Source organism: Platalea leucorodia (genome assembly GCF_965183815.1).
Source record: "Platalea leucorodia genome assembly, chromosome: 5".
Lineage (NCBI taxonomy): Eukaryota > Metazoa > Chordata > Aves > Pelecaniformes > Threskiornithidae > Platalea > Platalea leucorodia.
In genome coordinates, this window is record NC_138827.1 from 84,424,726 (window position 1) to 84,440,578 (window position 15,853).

The 15,853-nt window shown below is 59.7% G+C and overlaps 1 protein-coding gene across 1 annotated transcript in view; it reads left to right on the plus strand.

Moving 5' to 3' along the window:
* The window catches only part of NHEJ1 (non-homologous end joining factor 1), a gene marked incomplete at both ends in the record, with an annotated part of 43,859 nt that continues 28,006 nt past the window's right edge, over nt 1-15,853 (plus strand). Inside the window, 4 exons of the mRNA XM_082312459.1 lie at nt 1-186; nt 1,097-1,306; nt 3,374-3,512; nt 5,021-5,079. Of these exons, the coding sequence (XP_082168585.1) occupies nt 1-186; nt 1,097-1,306; nt 3,374-3,512; nt 5,021-5,079 (594 nt within the window). The remainder of the gene's footprint in view (nt 187-1,096; nt 1,307-3,373; nt 3,513-5,020; nt 5,080-15,853) is intronic.

The window sequence follows — 15,853 nt, forward strand, 5'->3', positions numbered from 1 at the left end:
ATGGAGAGCTCTGAGGAGCTGGAGAGCAGCCTCCTGACACAGCCCTGGGCTTCTGTTTGCTTTGGTGAGTCTGCTTTTCTTGCCAAAGCGTGCTTCAGGGATACTGGCTACATCCTGCTGATCTCCGACCTCAGCAGCGTCTGGTACGAGAGTGCAGACGCTGAGGCCGTGGGACAAAGGTCCAAGGTGAGTGTCTGGAAAGTCCAGGGACCTCCTTTTCTCCTCGCAGCAGCTGACATCCCAGCATAAACTGCTTAGTGACACAATGGCTGTTGGATCTGACAGGGCTCAGGTGCAAACGCCCAGCCTGGGGAGTCCCCGGGCGGCTCTGCCCAAGCACTGTCACCCCAGGCTGGCCAAGCACCCTCCTCCTGGGAGAGTGCGCCAGGCTATTTAGCATGCCCAGGGCAGCCAGGTGTTCACTGGGGCTGCGTGCTGAGGCTGGCACACTCGTTTCACTTGTGGGCTGGATGGGCAGCTGATTTCCCCAGGACCAAGGAGGAGCTTGAAACGAGGCTGTCTTCCCACCAGTGACGGAGAGACTCCTGCTCGCCTTCATAGCCAGGCACAAGTTCCCATGGGGTGTCCTGTCAGCATGGCCCCCAAAACACATGGGGCCATGCCTCATCCCCTCACCCTAGCCTGTGTGCCCAGGCCCCCATGTGCCACCCCTGTCTGCCATGTCCCTGTATCACAGAGTGGCTGTGCTGAGCGGCTGGTGGCAGGAGGGGTGGGCATGCAGTGGCAGCCATCCCCCAGCTCTGGCTGTTAGCTGAGCTGTGACAGCTCTCCTCCAGCCTGTGACACTGTGGTGGCATGTGGGGCAGATGCGCTACTGGAGGCTATTGCACCCTGCCCACCACCCAGACCCTCCTGGGCTGGCGGGGCAGGAGAGCCTTTCCAGCTCAGCTGGCCTGGGAGAACCAGTGGGGAACGTCCTGTCATGGGGCTGGAAGCCGAGGCCGAGGGATGGCTTTTTGCAGCACTGGGACACACAGAAGTAGTTTGGCTCCTTCTATGCTGGAGTTTCTGCTGCTTTTTTCCCAGTGCTGAGCTCCCCGGGAGCTGTACCCCTAACCTTCTTGCCTTTCCCCAGGAGCTGAACAAGCGGCTGACGGTCCCCGTGTCCTCCTTCCTGCACCGCTTGTGCAACCTGATGTGCCCCTTGCTGGCAGGGCAGCCGGACGCCGCCACCTCCTTCTCCTGCCACCGCGCTGCCGGCGGCCTCAGCCTGCACGTGAAGAGCGAGCTCTCGGGACTGCCCTTCTACTGGGACTTCCACTGCTGCCCCGCGCCCGTGGAGATGGTGAGCAAAGCTGTAGAGAGTTTGGGGAGGGTGACGGCCAAAATTAAGGACTGTCTCCTAATGCTTGGAGGCTTTTGCGTGGTCTCGGGCCTTGCTGGTGGCTGTAGGGTGCCTGGCTCCGCCTGCTGCCCCTGCCGAGGGGTTCACTGTCCCCGTTTCTTCCCACTGAGGCTTTGGCACCTTGGCTGGTGCCTTGCGGCAAGGCAGGGGTGGCCCAGCGCATGCTGCTACCAGGGCAGCAGGGAGATGTCCAGTTTGGGACGATGCCCTGCCAGCGCCCCGCATAGCAGGGCGATGCTCTTCTCCTTTGTGCGCGCCGTGAAGCGGGGCGCAGAGCGGCGGGTACCCCCGAAGGTACCCGAGGGGACGGAGGGAATTAAAGCGGGGTCTCCCCGGCTGTTAAGGAGTTGCTCTTACCACGGGGCTGCCTGCCATTCTGGGTTTCGGGAAGCAGCCCCTGGATCCCGCTGTGGCAAGCCGGGCACCCCGGGGCAGCACCTCGCCAGGCGGGATGGGCGCTGCGGGGCCGGGGCTGCCCGGGCCGGCCCCCGCCGCCGCCGGCACCCCGGGGCCCTGCGGCCCTGCGCGCACAAGAGGGCGCCCGGTACCCGCTAACCGCCTCGGCGGGAGCCTCCGGCGGCAGCACCGGCCCCGGGGCCGGCCCTGCGGCTCCGCTGCCGGCGGGCGGCCGGGGGAGGCATCGCCCGAAATCCCCCGGGTCCCTTCTCCCCCGCGGCTGGCTGTGCTTGGGCACCAGGGGGAGGAGAGCTGGGCTCCCCAGCCGCTGTCCGGGTGTCTGTCCTTCCTTTCAAGGTTGAACTGGGGAGCAAATAAACTCGGGGTCCTGGCTTGGCTCGCCCTAGGGACTTGCTGTCCCTCCCTGGGCAAGAAGCGTGGAGGCTGAGCTGATGCAAAGCCCTAGCTCTCGGCTGGTAGCTGCTCTTCTCCCTTTGCTTGGAATCGTGCTGGATGTCTGCAGGGCACCCAGGAGGCGGGAAGCAGTTGGGGTACTGAGCGTGGCTGGGGTGGATGAAGGAATGGGGACCAACTCTGCCTTGCTAAGCTCTACTCAGCAGCTGGCCAGGGGCTCGAGATGGGCACGGAGCCCACCTGGCAAACCGCTGCTTGCCCCGTCCCAGCTCTGCAGCGGACGGTGCCCTCTGAGCGCTTGGGTGGCTGATGGCCGTCACCTCTGTGGCTCATGCCTGGGGCTGAGCAGAGCATGGAGGCCACCGTGGGCTTGCCACAGGAGCAAGAAGGCTTCGCAGGCGATGCTGGGTTTGCTGCCCTCTCACCCATGGGCTCAGCCTGGCCACAAAGACAAGGGGCGTGCTGGGGTGGGGGGATCCCAAACGCCCTCCCAGGGGCTGCGAGAGGTGACGGGCAGGAGGCTGCTTCGTACACATGGTGGGCCAGGGCAGCCCAGCCTGGCTCCGGGGCAGGGGACGAGCCCAGAGCTCTGCATCGGGCTTGCACGGCCGTAAGCTAAGGGTGGGCACAGTGGGCTGCAATGGGGAGCTGCAGCCTGCGCGAGTCCTGCGCATTGGGATCCCTGCTGCTTTTGATCTTGCCTCCCTGGGAAAGTCTCTCCTGTTCCCCGAGCCGCAGTTTCACACCTCGGGCCCTTCTGGTTTTTCATCCAGCTGTGCCCGTTTCCTGCGTAGGAACATGCCTTGGGGTGTGCAGAGCTGTGGGGAGGGTCTGGGTGGCACAGCGGGGCCTCTCTGCCTCCTGCTGCACCCCAAATGGCGGCTGGAGCATTGCCCACCCCTGCATCCTGTCCCCATTGGGCTCTCCCACCCAAACTCTCCCATGCTGCAGTCCCCAGCTGTGAAAGGGGCTGGGATGGAGGGACGTGTCCTGCAGCATTCTGGCTCCCTTCTCCCAGCTCATGTTTTTTGACTGCTTGCCACTGGATTTGGGTGAGATGTGGGGTGTCTTGGGGAGCCCTGTGTGACCAGGAGTGCAGCTCTTGCTAGGACCTTGCTGGTTGCCCTGCTTTGACCGTTCTATGGACAGCTGCGTGCATCCCTGGACCTTCCCTAGAGTGTCCCTCCTCCATCCTAGGTGTCCCGTCACCTCGTGCGGCCCCTGATTCGGGTGAGCCTGGCGCTGCAGTACCAGGTACAAGAGCTGACCTCCCTGCTGCTCCAGAAGGATGCTGAGATCGAAGACTACAGGGAGAGCGGGGCTGCTCTCAGCAGAGGTGAGGAGGAATGCCCGGGGCTGAGAGACAAGCAAGCAGGGAACGAGTTTCCTCCTTAGCACGGGGCTGGCGTGCTCTGCTCCCTCTGGCTATTACCCAGCCAGGCTTGTGTTTCATGTTCAGCCGCGCTGGCAGAGAGATGGTAGCCAGAAGGCTGGGGAGTAGCCCCTGGGGAGAGCTGGGGGAGGAACAGCCCTTACCGGTAGCCAGAGGAGTTGGGGAGTCGCCAAGGGGCTCTCCGCTTCGCCGAGAGCACCTGGCCGCTCCCCAGGAGCCGGCGGGGATGCCAAGGGCTGGCCCTGGAGTGGTGTCAGGCTCCTTTCCCGAGTGCGGTAGCTCGCCGAGCACTTGGAGAGCAACCAGGGGCTCCCAGCTCTCCGCACCACGGGAAGCGCAGCCATGTGCATGGGCCCCCCTCCAGTGCCCAGCCTGCCTCACCACTGGGGGGGACAGGCGGGAGGAAGCCCCGTCAGGTAGGACGTGGGTCAGGACCTGCCTGGGGGAGCCACCCGGGGGGGTGTTCTCTGCCCATGGAGGTTGGCTGGGCACTGTTTTTTGGGTTTTCCCTTGCTAGCACCGTGCTCTGTCCTGCTGCCAGAGGTGATACTTGCCCTTCCGTGTGAACCTTGCCCCCCCAGGATGTGGGGTCCAATGGGGGCCAGCCCTGACTTGTGTATCATGGCCAGGAAGGTGATGTGGTCCAGACCCCCTACCATGGCAGGTACCCCACCACAGGAGCCTGGATCTGCCCTGCAGCTGCGCTAGAGCTGTGCCAGTTGGCCATGCTCTCTTTTCCCTTGCTGTGTGCTCGCTCTTCAGGGCTTGGAGCAGCCAGGACAACCCAGTTTGGGTCCAGGGACTCATGCTGGGGGGCAGGCATCCTCTCTTGTCCCTTGCCTGGGCAGGAAGCTGGGAGGAAGGTTTGCACCAGTGCTGTTGAGCAAAGCTGGCCAGGTGCTTCTCCAGACAACATCTTAGCAATGATGGGGAAAAAATAGTGCTTTGAAGGAGGTGCAGAGAAGAATGAGGGATAACAGGGGTTTGTCCCTGTCCTGCAAGAGGAAGGCATAGCCTGGCTCACTCCTCCAGAAAAGCAGCTGGAGACAAGCAGTCCCCTGCCCCGTGGAGCATGGCTGTGTGGTGCTCAGACCCAGGCAGCTCTTTCAAGCTGGGAATGGTGCTGAGCATGTTCTGCCACTGTCCCCTGCTCCTCTCTGCAGGAGGGTGCTGGGACAAGCGTGGGTGCGCTCTGGGCTCTGCTACCTGGCTGCTGCGTACATCAACAGGCTCAACCTTATTCCTCCACTTCCCTGTGGTCCTTGCACCTTCTGCTAGCCGGGTGATGTCTCCCTAGCCTGAGGGGCCCACTGGCCTCTCCTGCTGGCTCTGGGATGAGCATGCTGGAGCTGTGCCACTGCAGCCCCCTCGCCTCATGGGCAGGGGAAGGGGAAGCTAGGGTGGGAGGTCTGGCCAGACCTGCCCGAGCTGATCCCTGCTTTCCCTTGCAGACCGCCTGCGGACAGAGCCCTTCCAGGAGAAGATGTTTCAGCAGAACTTCATGGCTGAGGTAAGGAGTGGTGCAAATCCTCTCTTCTTTGGCAAAGGGGTGGTGGGGAGCCGGCACCAGCAGCCCCACTGTGGGGTGTGCTGGGCTGGATGGGGGCACTGGTGGGGATGGCTGGACTTGCTGGGAGAGAGGTAATGCCCACTGGCTCCCCCATGGCCCTCCTTGTGTCCTTGCACCTTGTCTGCAGGGTGAGCAGAGCTGGGGGCACATCTGGCATGACTGGATGGGGACGTGGCGCCGTATTTTGTCACCCTCTCGCTGCTGCCTGGCTTCTGGGAGTTGCCAGGGGTGCGAGCCAGGCTGGCTGCTTCATGGGAGCGTGCCATGGCTGGGGCATCCTCACCTGCCTCCCGCACTTGCCGTGGACCTGAAACACCGATGCTGATGGCAAGCAGGGAGCAGGTGAATGAGGAGAAACCATTTGGTCCTTTTGGTTCCTCTGCTGCTTTTAGGGGTGGCTTTGCAGTGGTGCATTGCGGTGACAAGTGCCTTTCTGCCTGTTATCTGTGCTGTGCCCACCACTCTCCCCTTGGCACGCTCAGCTCTAAAATGAGACATGTGCTTTGGAGAAACTGGGGCTGGAAGGAGAGAGTTTTTCCTCTGATCCTTTTTCAGTACTGGAAATAATCACAGAAGCACTAAAATGATTCAAACCGATGTGGCAAGATCAGAAATGATCGATGCCCATCAATGCAAAAAAGACTCAGGATGCTTCTGAGCGTTGCTGTGCTCGCTGTGAAGGCGCAGGAGTGGGGAGCAGCGGTGTCTGCTGGGGACCAGGGAGTCAGCCAGGGTGTCTGTGGGGTCACATGGGCTTCGAGAGGACATCACTTTGTGAGACACACGCTGATGCTCTTGCACAGCCAGCAATAAAGCATCTGCAGAGTTTCTAAAAATTAGAGATGATCCCTTTTTTATACAAGAGGCATTGCATCCAGCGCAGGCAACTTTTGTTTCCCCCCGGTTATGATGGATAGAGATGAATTCACTGCTGGACTGCAACTTGGAGGTTGCCTAGGGACTGATGATCATGACCAGATTACATTCACCCTGGGCAAAGAAAGGACATTCCTAAATAGTAATTTATATCCTTCATGCTTTGAAAGGGCTAATTTCCCAAAGCAGAGGGAAAATTATGAGTGAAATCAGCTCAGAGGAAACATTTAGATAGAAAAATGTGAATGAAAATGGTGAGCTCTTTCAGAAGAATTTCAGAAGCCACAAAAAGCCACAATTCCACAATCAAGAAAGAGGGCAGCGCTGGCCGAGAGCCCGTTCTGGTTCAGCGGCGAAGTGAAGGCAGCAATTAGAAATAAAAGAGCAGTTTATAACAAATGGGAAAGCGGGAGTAGATAGCAATCAATATAAATTAGAAATTATGAAGTGTAGAAAATGGATAACAGAAGCTAAAGACATCAGGGAAAAATCATGGCGAAGGACAGAAGGAAAGGCTTTTATTTAGTGTAGTAGGAGAAAACCCCAAGCTCCCAGCAACGGGATAAGCTTATTAGTAGACGGAGGTGGTAAAATGATTGATACTGGAGCAGACATGGCAGAAGCAGTCAGTAAATGTTTCGGTGCTGTCGCTGGAAGGATGCAGGCGGACGTGCCAGGATCAGGGGATGATGAAGTACGTCTTTGTCCAAGGGTCGGCTGAACAACATCTGCTAAAGATGAACATCAGGCTTGAAACTCAGAGTCTTCCAAGAGCTGGTAGGGTGTGGGACACGGGGGAAGGTGCTCGGTGGTGCCAGGTGGCTGCTCGGGCAGCGGGGCCGGCAGGAGGGGAGCAACGCAGCCCTGCACAAAGCTGGGCAAAAGTGGCTGGTGGGGAGCTCATCCGGCAGAGACTTAAAAGATGGGAGGGCAGTTGGCACTGTGTGTCCCGGGAACAGCCCAGGAGCATCATCTTGGGGCTGGAGCACTGGACAGGGAATGGCAGGGCTTGGGAAATGCTTCCCCTCTGCATCCCCAGGCAGCCGGGTCTGAGGGATGCAGTTGTGCTTTCAGTTTGCCCGCGGGGATCTGTCCTCTCTGCATTCATCCCGTTGCTTTATAAACCTGCTGATGATGCTTTTGGCCCATGTACCATCCCACGGCAATGAGCCAGGAGATGCGAGCAGCTGCTGCCTTTGGTTTGAACGTGGTACCTCGTCGTTCCTCCTGATGCCTCCTAGGTCTTGTGTTAGTGAGGAACTCCAAATATAGCTTTGCAGCTCTCCACCACCAAATCTGGCTGTTCACCCCAGTCTCCCATCTCTTCCTGCAGCAGAAGGGTGGGCTAGATGATCTTGTTGTCTCTGGGCAGGCATTTCAGAGCCCCCACACAATTTTGTACTCCATTTGCCAGCTCCAAAAAGGAGCAGCAAGAGGGGCTGGGGTCCGTTGGGACATGCTGTGGCAAGCTGGGAATGCTGCGACCGACTCCTGTGTCTGGTTTTTCAAAAAGACGCCGGACAATCAGCGTGGAGTCGCAGGAATGAATTGAGGGCTGGGGAATGAGCCGGGCATTGAGAGACTTGGAAGGGAAGAGCTCCGTCTAGCTTATCAGGGAGAAAATTGAGAGGCGCCTTGATTACAGTGCGTGAGGGTCTTTACAAGGAGAAAATGCTGGTTAGTGAAGGGCTCTCTTTAATCTCATGGAGAGCAGCGGAGCATGAGCCAGGCACTGGGAGACGGAGCCAGGCAATTTGGAGCTAGGATGGAGGCACTTGGGTTTGCTCCCGCGGGTGATTAGTGATCGGGGCACGCTCCCAAGGGCAGTGGTTGATCCTCCATCTCTTGATGTCTCCAAAAGTGGGCTGGGAGCCCGCCTGGAAGAAAACCAAGTTGCTGGCCTTGTTTTCGGGATGTGCGTGGTTGAACGTCAGTGGGCAGGAGGTCAGGAGGAGAGATCTGATGGTCCTTCCAGCCTCTCCTTCTGGGAAACGGGGCTTCAGGTTGTGGATGTTTGGTAGCGGTAAGCACCTCCTGGCTGGAAGGGGCTGTGATGGTGTGGTGCAGGCCTGGCGGGATGCGGGAAAGCGCTTGCTTCCCAAACCTTTGCTGCATCCCCCATGGAGAGGAAAGGACCTGCCAGTTCCCCAGGGCAGAACGGTACATGGACGCTCCTGCCTCTCAGCTTAAACATGCCCTTTCCCTGGGCTTGTGTGCACTCGGCTGTCCAGGGCATTTTAACTAATCATGGGGAGTTTTCCAGCAAAGCCCTGGGAATATTTATACGTTTAGGAAACGACGCTTTCACACACGCAGTTTTTGGCAAGGGTTCACTGCTGAGCAGCTGCCTGGGCTTGGGCAGAGCTGGAAGGAGAGCGGCGGCCGTGTACGAGCCGAAGCAAAGCCGGCAGCTTTTATTGGCAAGCCCAGGGGTTCACGCCGTGAGGGGAAAGAGCAGGCGGCTGGAGAGGGCTCAGCACCCCGGGGCTGCCTCAGCACCCTTCCCAGCAGCCTAAGACCCAGCGGGTTGGAGGTGTTTTGTCCTCAGGTGTCCCTTTGGGCTGCAGAGATGACCCCATGGGGCAGCATGGGGTGCTCACGCATGGTTTTGAGAGCTTGTCCCGGCCTGGCTATGGTTGGAGTTTTGTGACACAGCTTCTGCCAGAGCCTGTGGTCCGGCTCTGCGAGGAGGGCAGGGTCAGGGGGTCCATGTGGCACCGTGCCCCCCACCCTGGGGAAGGCAGGGACAGGTACTCTGGGGACAAACCCACTGATACCATCAGTGCAAATAGTCCCCCCCGCGCCCCAGGATGCTTCGCCCTGCGTATTTTTATCTGCTGCGGCCGGTGTGCACGGGGGCGGCTGCTCCATGCCTCTGCAAGCTGAGCGCGGGACCTCGGCAAACAGGACGCAGTGGGTTCACGGCTCGACCCCGGGGCCCGGTGAGGAGGAGGAGGATGTGCCATCAAAACAAGCAATGCCGGAGAGGAAGATAAACAAACAGGCGGCTTCCAGCGCGGCCCTGGCCGAGGGCGAGCGGGAGCCCTGAGCCAGGGCTGGCGGCGGTGCCGGCGGCGGTGCCGGCTGACGTCAGGGCGCCCGGGGGTCAGTGTCCCTCTTATTGTTCCTCACCGGGGCTGGGACGGGGGCCAGGCGCCCGTCCCCCTCCCGCGAGGGGACACGGGCCAGCGGGGCAGGTGGAGGGCGGCCAGGGCGCCCGCTGGAGCCACCGGCCATCACTGCCTCAGGGTCCAGCCAGGCACCTGCCTGCACGCTGCCGGCCTTCAGTGCCCTGCCTCTCCTTTTTAACAGGCGCTAAAAATAAGCCCCGGGGAGCGGATCTGCCGTGGTCTGGCCGAGGGCGAAGGCGGTGGTGGGCCGCGCGTTTTGCAGGGCGGGGACGGCATCCCTCAAACCCACGCCAGCCTGGTGCGGTGGGGAGGAAGCAGCCCTTTGGCTCTTTCCAATGAGGGATGTTTTTAATTAGCGCAAGGTGGCTGCGGCTTTGCAGCTGTGACCGGGCCAGAGTGGGGCCGGCGGTGTGGGCGCGACATGGGCTGCTTGCACGCAGGGTGCATGGTCCGGGGGAGAAGATGCTGCGAGTGCTCAGCCATGCCGGGCTCCCTCGGCACAGAGCTGGGGAAGGAGCCGGTGGCCGTGGCGCTGTGGCTAGCAGGGCTGAACAGTGCAAAAGTTGCAAGGCCTCAGGCAGGCTGGCTCGGGGCAGAGGTGGCAGCGTGGGACTGGCTTTTGGGGATGCTTGCATGAGCAGAGCAAGCTCTTGTGTGCAGCCAAGCATCTGTGCTGTGCTAGTCCAGTGAGACCCATGGGTGCCAGTGTCCGGTTCTGGATTGGGGCCGCTTGTGCGGTCCTTGCTTCATTCCTGAGCAAACCTTGGTCACCCCATTTCATTGCTGCCCTGGGGTCTGGGTCCCATGCTGGAAACGCGGTGGGCTGTGGCCGTGCGGGGGGGAGCGGGGCACACATGTACGCAAGGAGCTGCACGCTGCTGCAGTTGGGAGGAGCAGAGGATCGCCTGTGCTCAGCATGAGCGCGTGTGCAAGAGCACGAGCATGCTCACAAGAGCAGGAACGTGCATGCCGGCACCGACGGGCGCAAGGGGCAGAGTGCCACATCTGATGACTGGAGGGGACGGGGGCCAGGGGCCAGCACTTTGTGCCCACAGTGGGGCATTTGGGGAGGAGCACAGGCACTCATTACTGCGTGGGGGCCGACCGCTGCATGGGCACTGGCCCCGCCGCGGTGTTTGCCGTGGAGGCGCGTGGCAGGCGGTGTTGTGGCACTGCGGTGTTATTTATTTATTTGCTGAGGCCCCATCAGGTGAGGGGGGCCCGGCCAGGGCGTGCTTTCTGGGTTGCCGCCGGCAGCCACAGGCCGCTTGCACAAGCAGTGAGTCAGTGGAGCTGCATGCTGCTAAAACCAGACTTGGCACAGACACCCTGGGGCAGCAGCCTGCCCAAAATAGTACCCAGAGTGCAGGCAAGGAGCGAGCCCCCAGCAGCCGGGCCGGGGCCGGGCTGGCTGTGATTGCTCCAGCCCTTGCTTCTGCCAGGGATGGGGATGTGCCGTGGCAGCAGCGGCTGCTGTCCTGGGAGCCCCGTGGGGATGAGGGGGTTTCACAGCCTGACCCCCTGTGACTGCGGCTGTGCCTGGCCGCAGCTCTGGCACTGCTACTGCGGAGAGTGGGTGGCACCCGGGCCAGGTGTGGGCAGCTGCCTGCTTGGTCCCGGCCCCACTTCAGCCCAGCATGGCTTGTTTGGGGATGGAGGGATGGACAAGCGCCACCACAGCCACCCTCTCTGGGGCACTGCATGGCCCTTGGCTCTGCAGTGGTATGTGGTCTGGCATGTGCAGGGAACTGTCCTTTGCAAGTCGAAGTCTTCCTCATCCTCTCCATGCCATGCCATGCTGTGCCATGCCATGTAAAGCTGTGCCGTGCCATGCTGTGCCACGCCACGCCACGCCACGCCGGGTACTGCTGCAAGCAGGCGGAGGGGCATCACAGGCTGTCTGGCAGAAGGGGCCAGACCCCACTCCTGCAGGAGAGGCCCCAGCCCATGCATGGGCACCGGCCGTGCGGTGCTGCCGAGCAGCAGCTCAGCTCGGGGGATGATTGATCTCGTGTCAGCAAGCAGTGGTTTGAGCCAGTGCCAGGCCTCAGCTCAAACGGGAGCATTGAAGGGGGAGAGCCCCTTCCCCCTCCGGAAAGCGGAGCAGCAATCCCCCCGCTGCCACCCCCGGCCCCGCTCCCACATCTTGGGCATTATTGGCCCCGCGGCCACAGCAGCTGCCCGGCACTGGGGAGCACGCGGGGGGCAGCGGGGAGCGCGCAGGCGTCTGGGGTCCCGGCCTCACCAGGCTGAGCTCGCTGGGGCTGTGTTTGGGTTAGAGGAGGGCAAAGGGGGGATGCGGGAATGGCTGGCAGGGGGAAGGTACAGGGCACAGGCTGCCCCTTGCTGCTGTGCCCCGCGGCTGCCTGTTCCAGCCCTTCAGCTCAGGATGTGGCAGCGGCTCCTACAAGCAAAGGACCTTTTGGGGAGGAGAACAAGGTGGACTTTGACAGGGCTCTAAAGGCACTGCTCTGTGTCAGCAAGGGATGTGGCGGCTTCTCCATCCCCAGCTGATGGGGTCTGGACTGGGGGGTTGCCATCCCCGCCGGCTCCACCGGCCACGGGCAGGGCAGAGGAGCGGTGCTGCCTGCACCCCCGGTGCTGCCTTCTCCAGCACCCTGCACCCCCGCTGTGCCCGAAAGAGGCTGCCAGGTTTATTCACCATGTCCCTGCCTGTCCTGAGCCCTTCCCAGGCTCCCCCAATACCTCCAGCTGTGCCCCTTCTCCTATGACATACACGGGCAGCTTTTTTCAGTGTTTCCAAGAGCTGGTCCATCCCTATCCCTCGAGCCAATGCCCCTGTAGCCTCTGCCAGTCGTGCCAGCCCATGCAGAGGTGGTACCGAACAGCTGGGCACATCTGGGCAGGCAGCAGCACCCAGGGAGGGTTGCGCTGCACCCCAGGGGGCACAACCATCGGATTCCTGAGGCTGCCTGCTCCCACTCCGCTCGGACCTTCGCGTCCTATCTATCTGAGTAAGGAAACAGGGCCATTCATGTATTTCTCTCTCTATTTATACCTCTCCCTTTCCGTATTTAGTGTGTGCGCAGGCAGAGGGGGCAGCGAACGCCGGGGCCACTGATGTTCTTGGCTCCAGCACTGGCTGGAATTTCGTCCTGGAATGTATCCTGAACCACTCTGAAAACACGAATAAATCTCTGTGTGTTGTGTGCGTGTGTGTACACAAATATATAGACAACGTATAGACACGGAGCCGTATAGGGCATTTGTGAGCTTTGCTATTTAAAGGAACGAGTAGTTAAAGGGCTCTCGGTGAGGCAAACACCTCCGGATCAAAGGGAAGCAGGGCACTCTGCTAGGGGCCAGGCACCTTGGGGGATAGGTGGCCCTTGCTTTGTCCTCTCCAGGGAGCTGAAGCCACTCCATTGGTGACATACCCAAGGAAGCACACCCAGCCAGCCCTGAGCAGTGCTCTGATCCCCTGGGGCCTTCATTTCATGGAGGTCTCTGCTCCCTGGTCTCCAGTTTCCCAGTGAGAGAGCCAGAGAGCCAGCTCCTGTGCTGCTGACGCAGGCTGCAGAGCCTGGTATGCAGCCGGCTGCAGCAGGGCAAGGACATCAGCCCCTCTGGGGCACAGGGTGGTCCAGGGCTTCTGGGGGGTCAGGGGTTGCCTCCTGAACATCAACTGGTGCTCACAGCTGTCAAGGAAAGATGATGATGTGGAAAAGGAGAAAATAGATGTTGGTTACCAGGTCCCAGGTAGGTTCTGGGCTGGGCATCTCCTTGGGATGCTGGAGCATCTGGTGCTCACAGCTGTCTGGGAAAGACGATGAAAAGGGGAAAATAGAAATTGGGTACCAGACCGCAAACAGGATGCTCGGCCATGCCAGGAGGGCAGCTGGCAGCTGCCTTGCTGAAGATGCTGGATGAGGCCCTGGCGGGAGCACCGCTGGGTCTCCCAGCACCCCGTGGCAGGGGAGCGGGCGCCCTAGTTAGCCCAGCTTAGGGTCATGCCAGCTTCTTGTCTTCTGGGTGCTGAAAAACCTGATATTTTGGGCTGAAAATGCCCATGTTTGGTCTCTGGCCAAAGGTGATGTGTTTGTGGGTGGGGGAAATTGGAGCAAATTCCTGCTGCAGTCCTGCACGTGTGCACGGGCGTGCGGATAGGGGAAATACAGTTTTCCTTTTGAAAAAAAAGCCCCGCTTATTTTTATATAGAACTCCAGAAGGGCTGAAGGTGGAAACTTGGCCTGTCAGCAGCTGTCACAGGGGAGCGGGTCCCTGCCTGAGTTTGGGGGGAAACCACAGCTGGGTGTTAATGGGACTGTTAATGAATTAATGTTGGCTGCTGGGGGCCGGGGGGGAGCCTGGCTCGGCGGGGCATGCGCGCGCAGAACCCTGCCCGGCACACGGGCTCCGGCTCCCGGCACGGCTGCAGAAAGCCCCAGCTCTGGGAGCCATGCGCTTGGGGAGGTGTGAGTCTCCCCTTCCAGTCGTGTCTTGCTCTCCGGGTTGTGGTAATGCTTGGAAATGTGGCCCTGTCATGGGGAGAGGGTCCCAAACCAGAGAGTATGCATGAAGCCAGTGTGGATGTGTTATCTTTTGACTGTGGGCATCTGCTGCCTGAGCCGGTGGTATTGCTTAATGCTGGGTCTCCTCGGCTGCCGAAACCAAATCTTTAAAGCAATGTAAAGAAAACAGCAGAGAAGTGAAATCCCCCCAGGTTTATTTATGGGTTGGAGAGCTTGTGCTGCTCAGTGCAACGACTGCAGCAGTGCTGGTCTCTGCACGGCACTGCCTGTCTGCAGCCCTTCTTGGGGTTATTTCTCTTGCTGTCTCCCCCAAAATGTGGAGAAGCACCCATGTGAAGGTGGTGAGCGCAGCCATGCCCCATGCTGTGGGCTCAGCAGTACGTTTGCACAGCTTTCACACCCAGCTTGCTGGGGACAGCTCTGGAGGAGGAGGAGGAGGTCGTGCTAACATGCTCACCCGATGCCAGCATGGTAGGGGTGTGGTGGGGCTGAGGGATAGCACTATAACCTGGTTGGACTAGAAATGAGAGGGAAAACGCAGAGAGCATCTGGGAAAGAGAGATCAGATTCTTCTCCATGGACCTCTCCTGCTGTGTTTGGCTTCAGGGTCTGTGGGTGAGATCTCAGCCATGGGGAAGCCTGTGGCATCTCCTGGGGTTTCACCCTTTGGCACCAGACAGCTGTTGAACCAAGAGTAAAGAGTGACCATCCTGAGGGAGGGATGACCATGCCAAGGAAGGGATGACAATGTTAAAGAAGGGATGACCATGCTGAGGAAGGAAACCCCAAACCAAGGAAGGGGTGGCCATGCTGGGGAAGGGAAGACCATGCTGAAGTAGGGATGACCATGCCCAGCATGGGACTGTGGATGAACAGGTTCTCCAACAGAAGATGCTGTTATGGATGGAGGCAGAGCCTCCTCCTCTGCTGGGAGGAAGGCTGGAAGAGCCTGAGCTCTTGGGAGCCCTGCTTGCTCCCCAGGGATGCGGTGCTTGCAACTGGGCTGCAGATGCTCTGCCAGCTCCAGTGTTGGGTATCTGTAGTGGGTGCAGATGGACCCTCACCTCAGTAAGGAAACCTCACTGGGCTGTCAGACCCAGTAGCTCTCCCGGGACCCTGTGCTGGCCCTTCAGGGTCAAGCTCCAAGTGTGCAGCCAACGTCTGCCGCCCAGTGCCGAACCCGACTGGTGGGGCTGAGGACCTGGAGAGGGCAGTGCCTGGCCTCCCCTCACAGCCCTGCTCCTTGCACAGGTGGGCTCTACACAACCGGCCCTGCAGGCTGGAGAAGGTCCTTCAGAGGATCCCAAATCCCAGCTTGGAGGGGTTCTGAGGCTCTTCTGTGCCTGGCCGCCAGCTCTTGGGGACCGGCTCCGGCTCCACTGGGCCCGGAGCCCTTCCCAACCCCATCCCAGACAGACGGATATCCCAAAACCCACTGGTCCCAGGGGCCCCTGCTCTGGGTCCCTCTGGCTGAATGAGGTGGTGTGCGTGTGCCCAGACTGTCCCCTCCTGTGACTGTACAGTACACACAGCTAAATATATGTCTGTGCAGATACAGGAACTCAGAGGGGCTGAGTGATGCTCCCTTTCTATACCTCTTTTCATGGGGAGAGTTAATGAGATTCATGTCATTAAAGGGCTGATGTTTTGTGGGATGGGAGCCTTTTAAACGGGATGTGTCCTGGCTTAGTCATGGCAAATATTTACCAAAAAAAAAAAAAAAAAAGAGAAAGAAAAAAAAGGGACATACCGTATAAAATTAGAGTTCTGAAAATAGTATTTAGAGCAAGTGAGAGAGAGGAACCTAAAACAGAAAATACAGCCCAGTCTGTTCAGGAGTCAGGGGAAAAAGAGAGAGAGGGGGAAAAAAAAAAAGCCAGAGATAAAACGAGAGAAACCTCGGCAGTAAAAACAGCATCTTGGTAAATAGACTATTAAAAAATTCTGACCTGCTTTATGGCTTTCTTGGCTGCCGTTCAGCTGTGCTGCCCTGGCCGGCACGGAGGGAAGGTAGCAGGAGCCGGCGTCTGTGTGGATGCTCAGAGCCCTGGGACGCGGCTCCCCCCCTCCGAGCAGCCACGCGGGGTGTTAAATTTAGCCACATAATGATGGCCCTGAGGAGGCAGCCTTTTGTAGCCACACTGTAATTACTGCCTCGCTTATAAATTTTATTTTTCTTATTATGTTTCCTCCTCCGCTGGGGAAGGGGTGGGG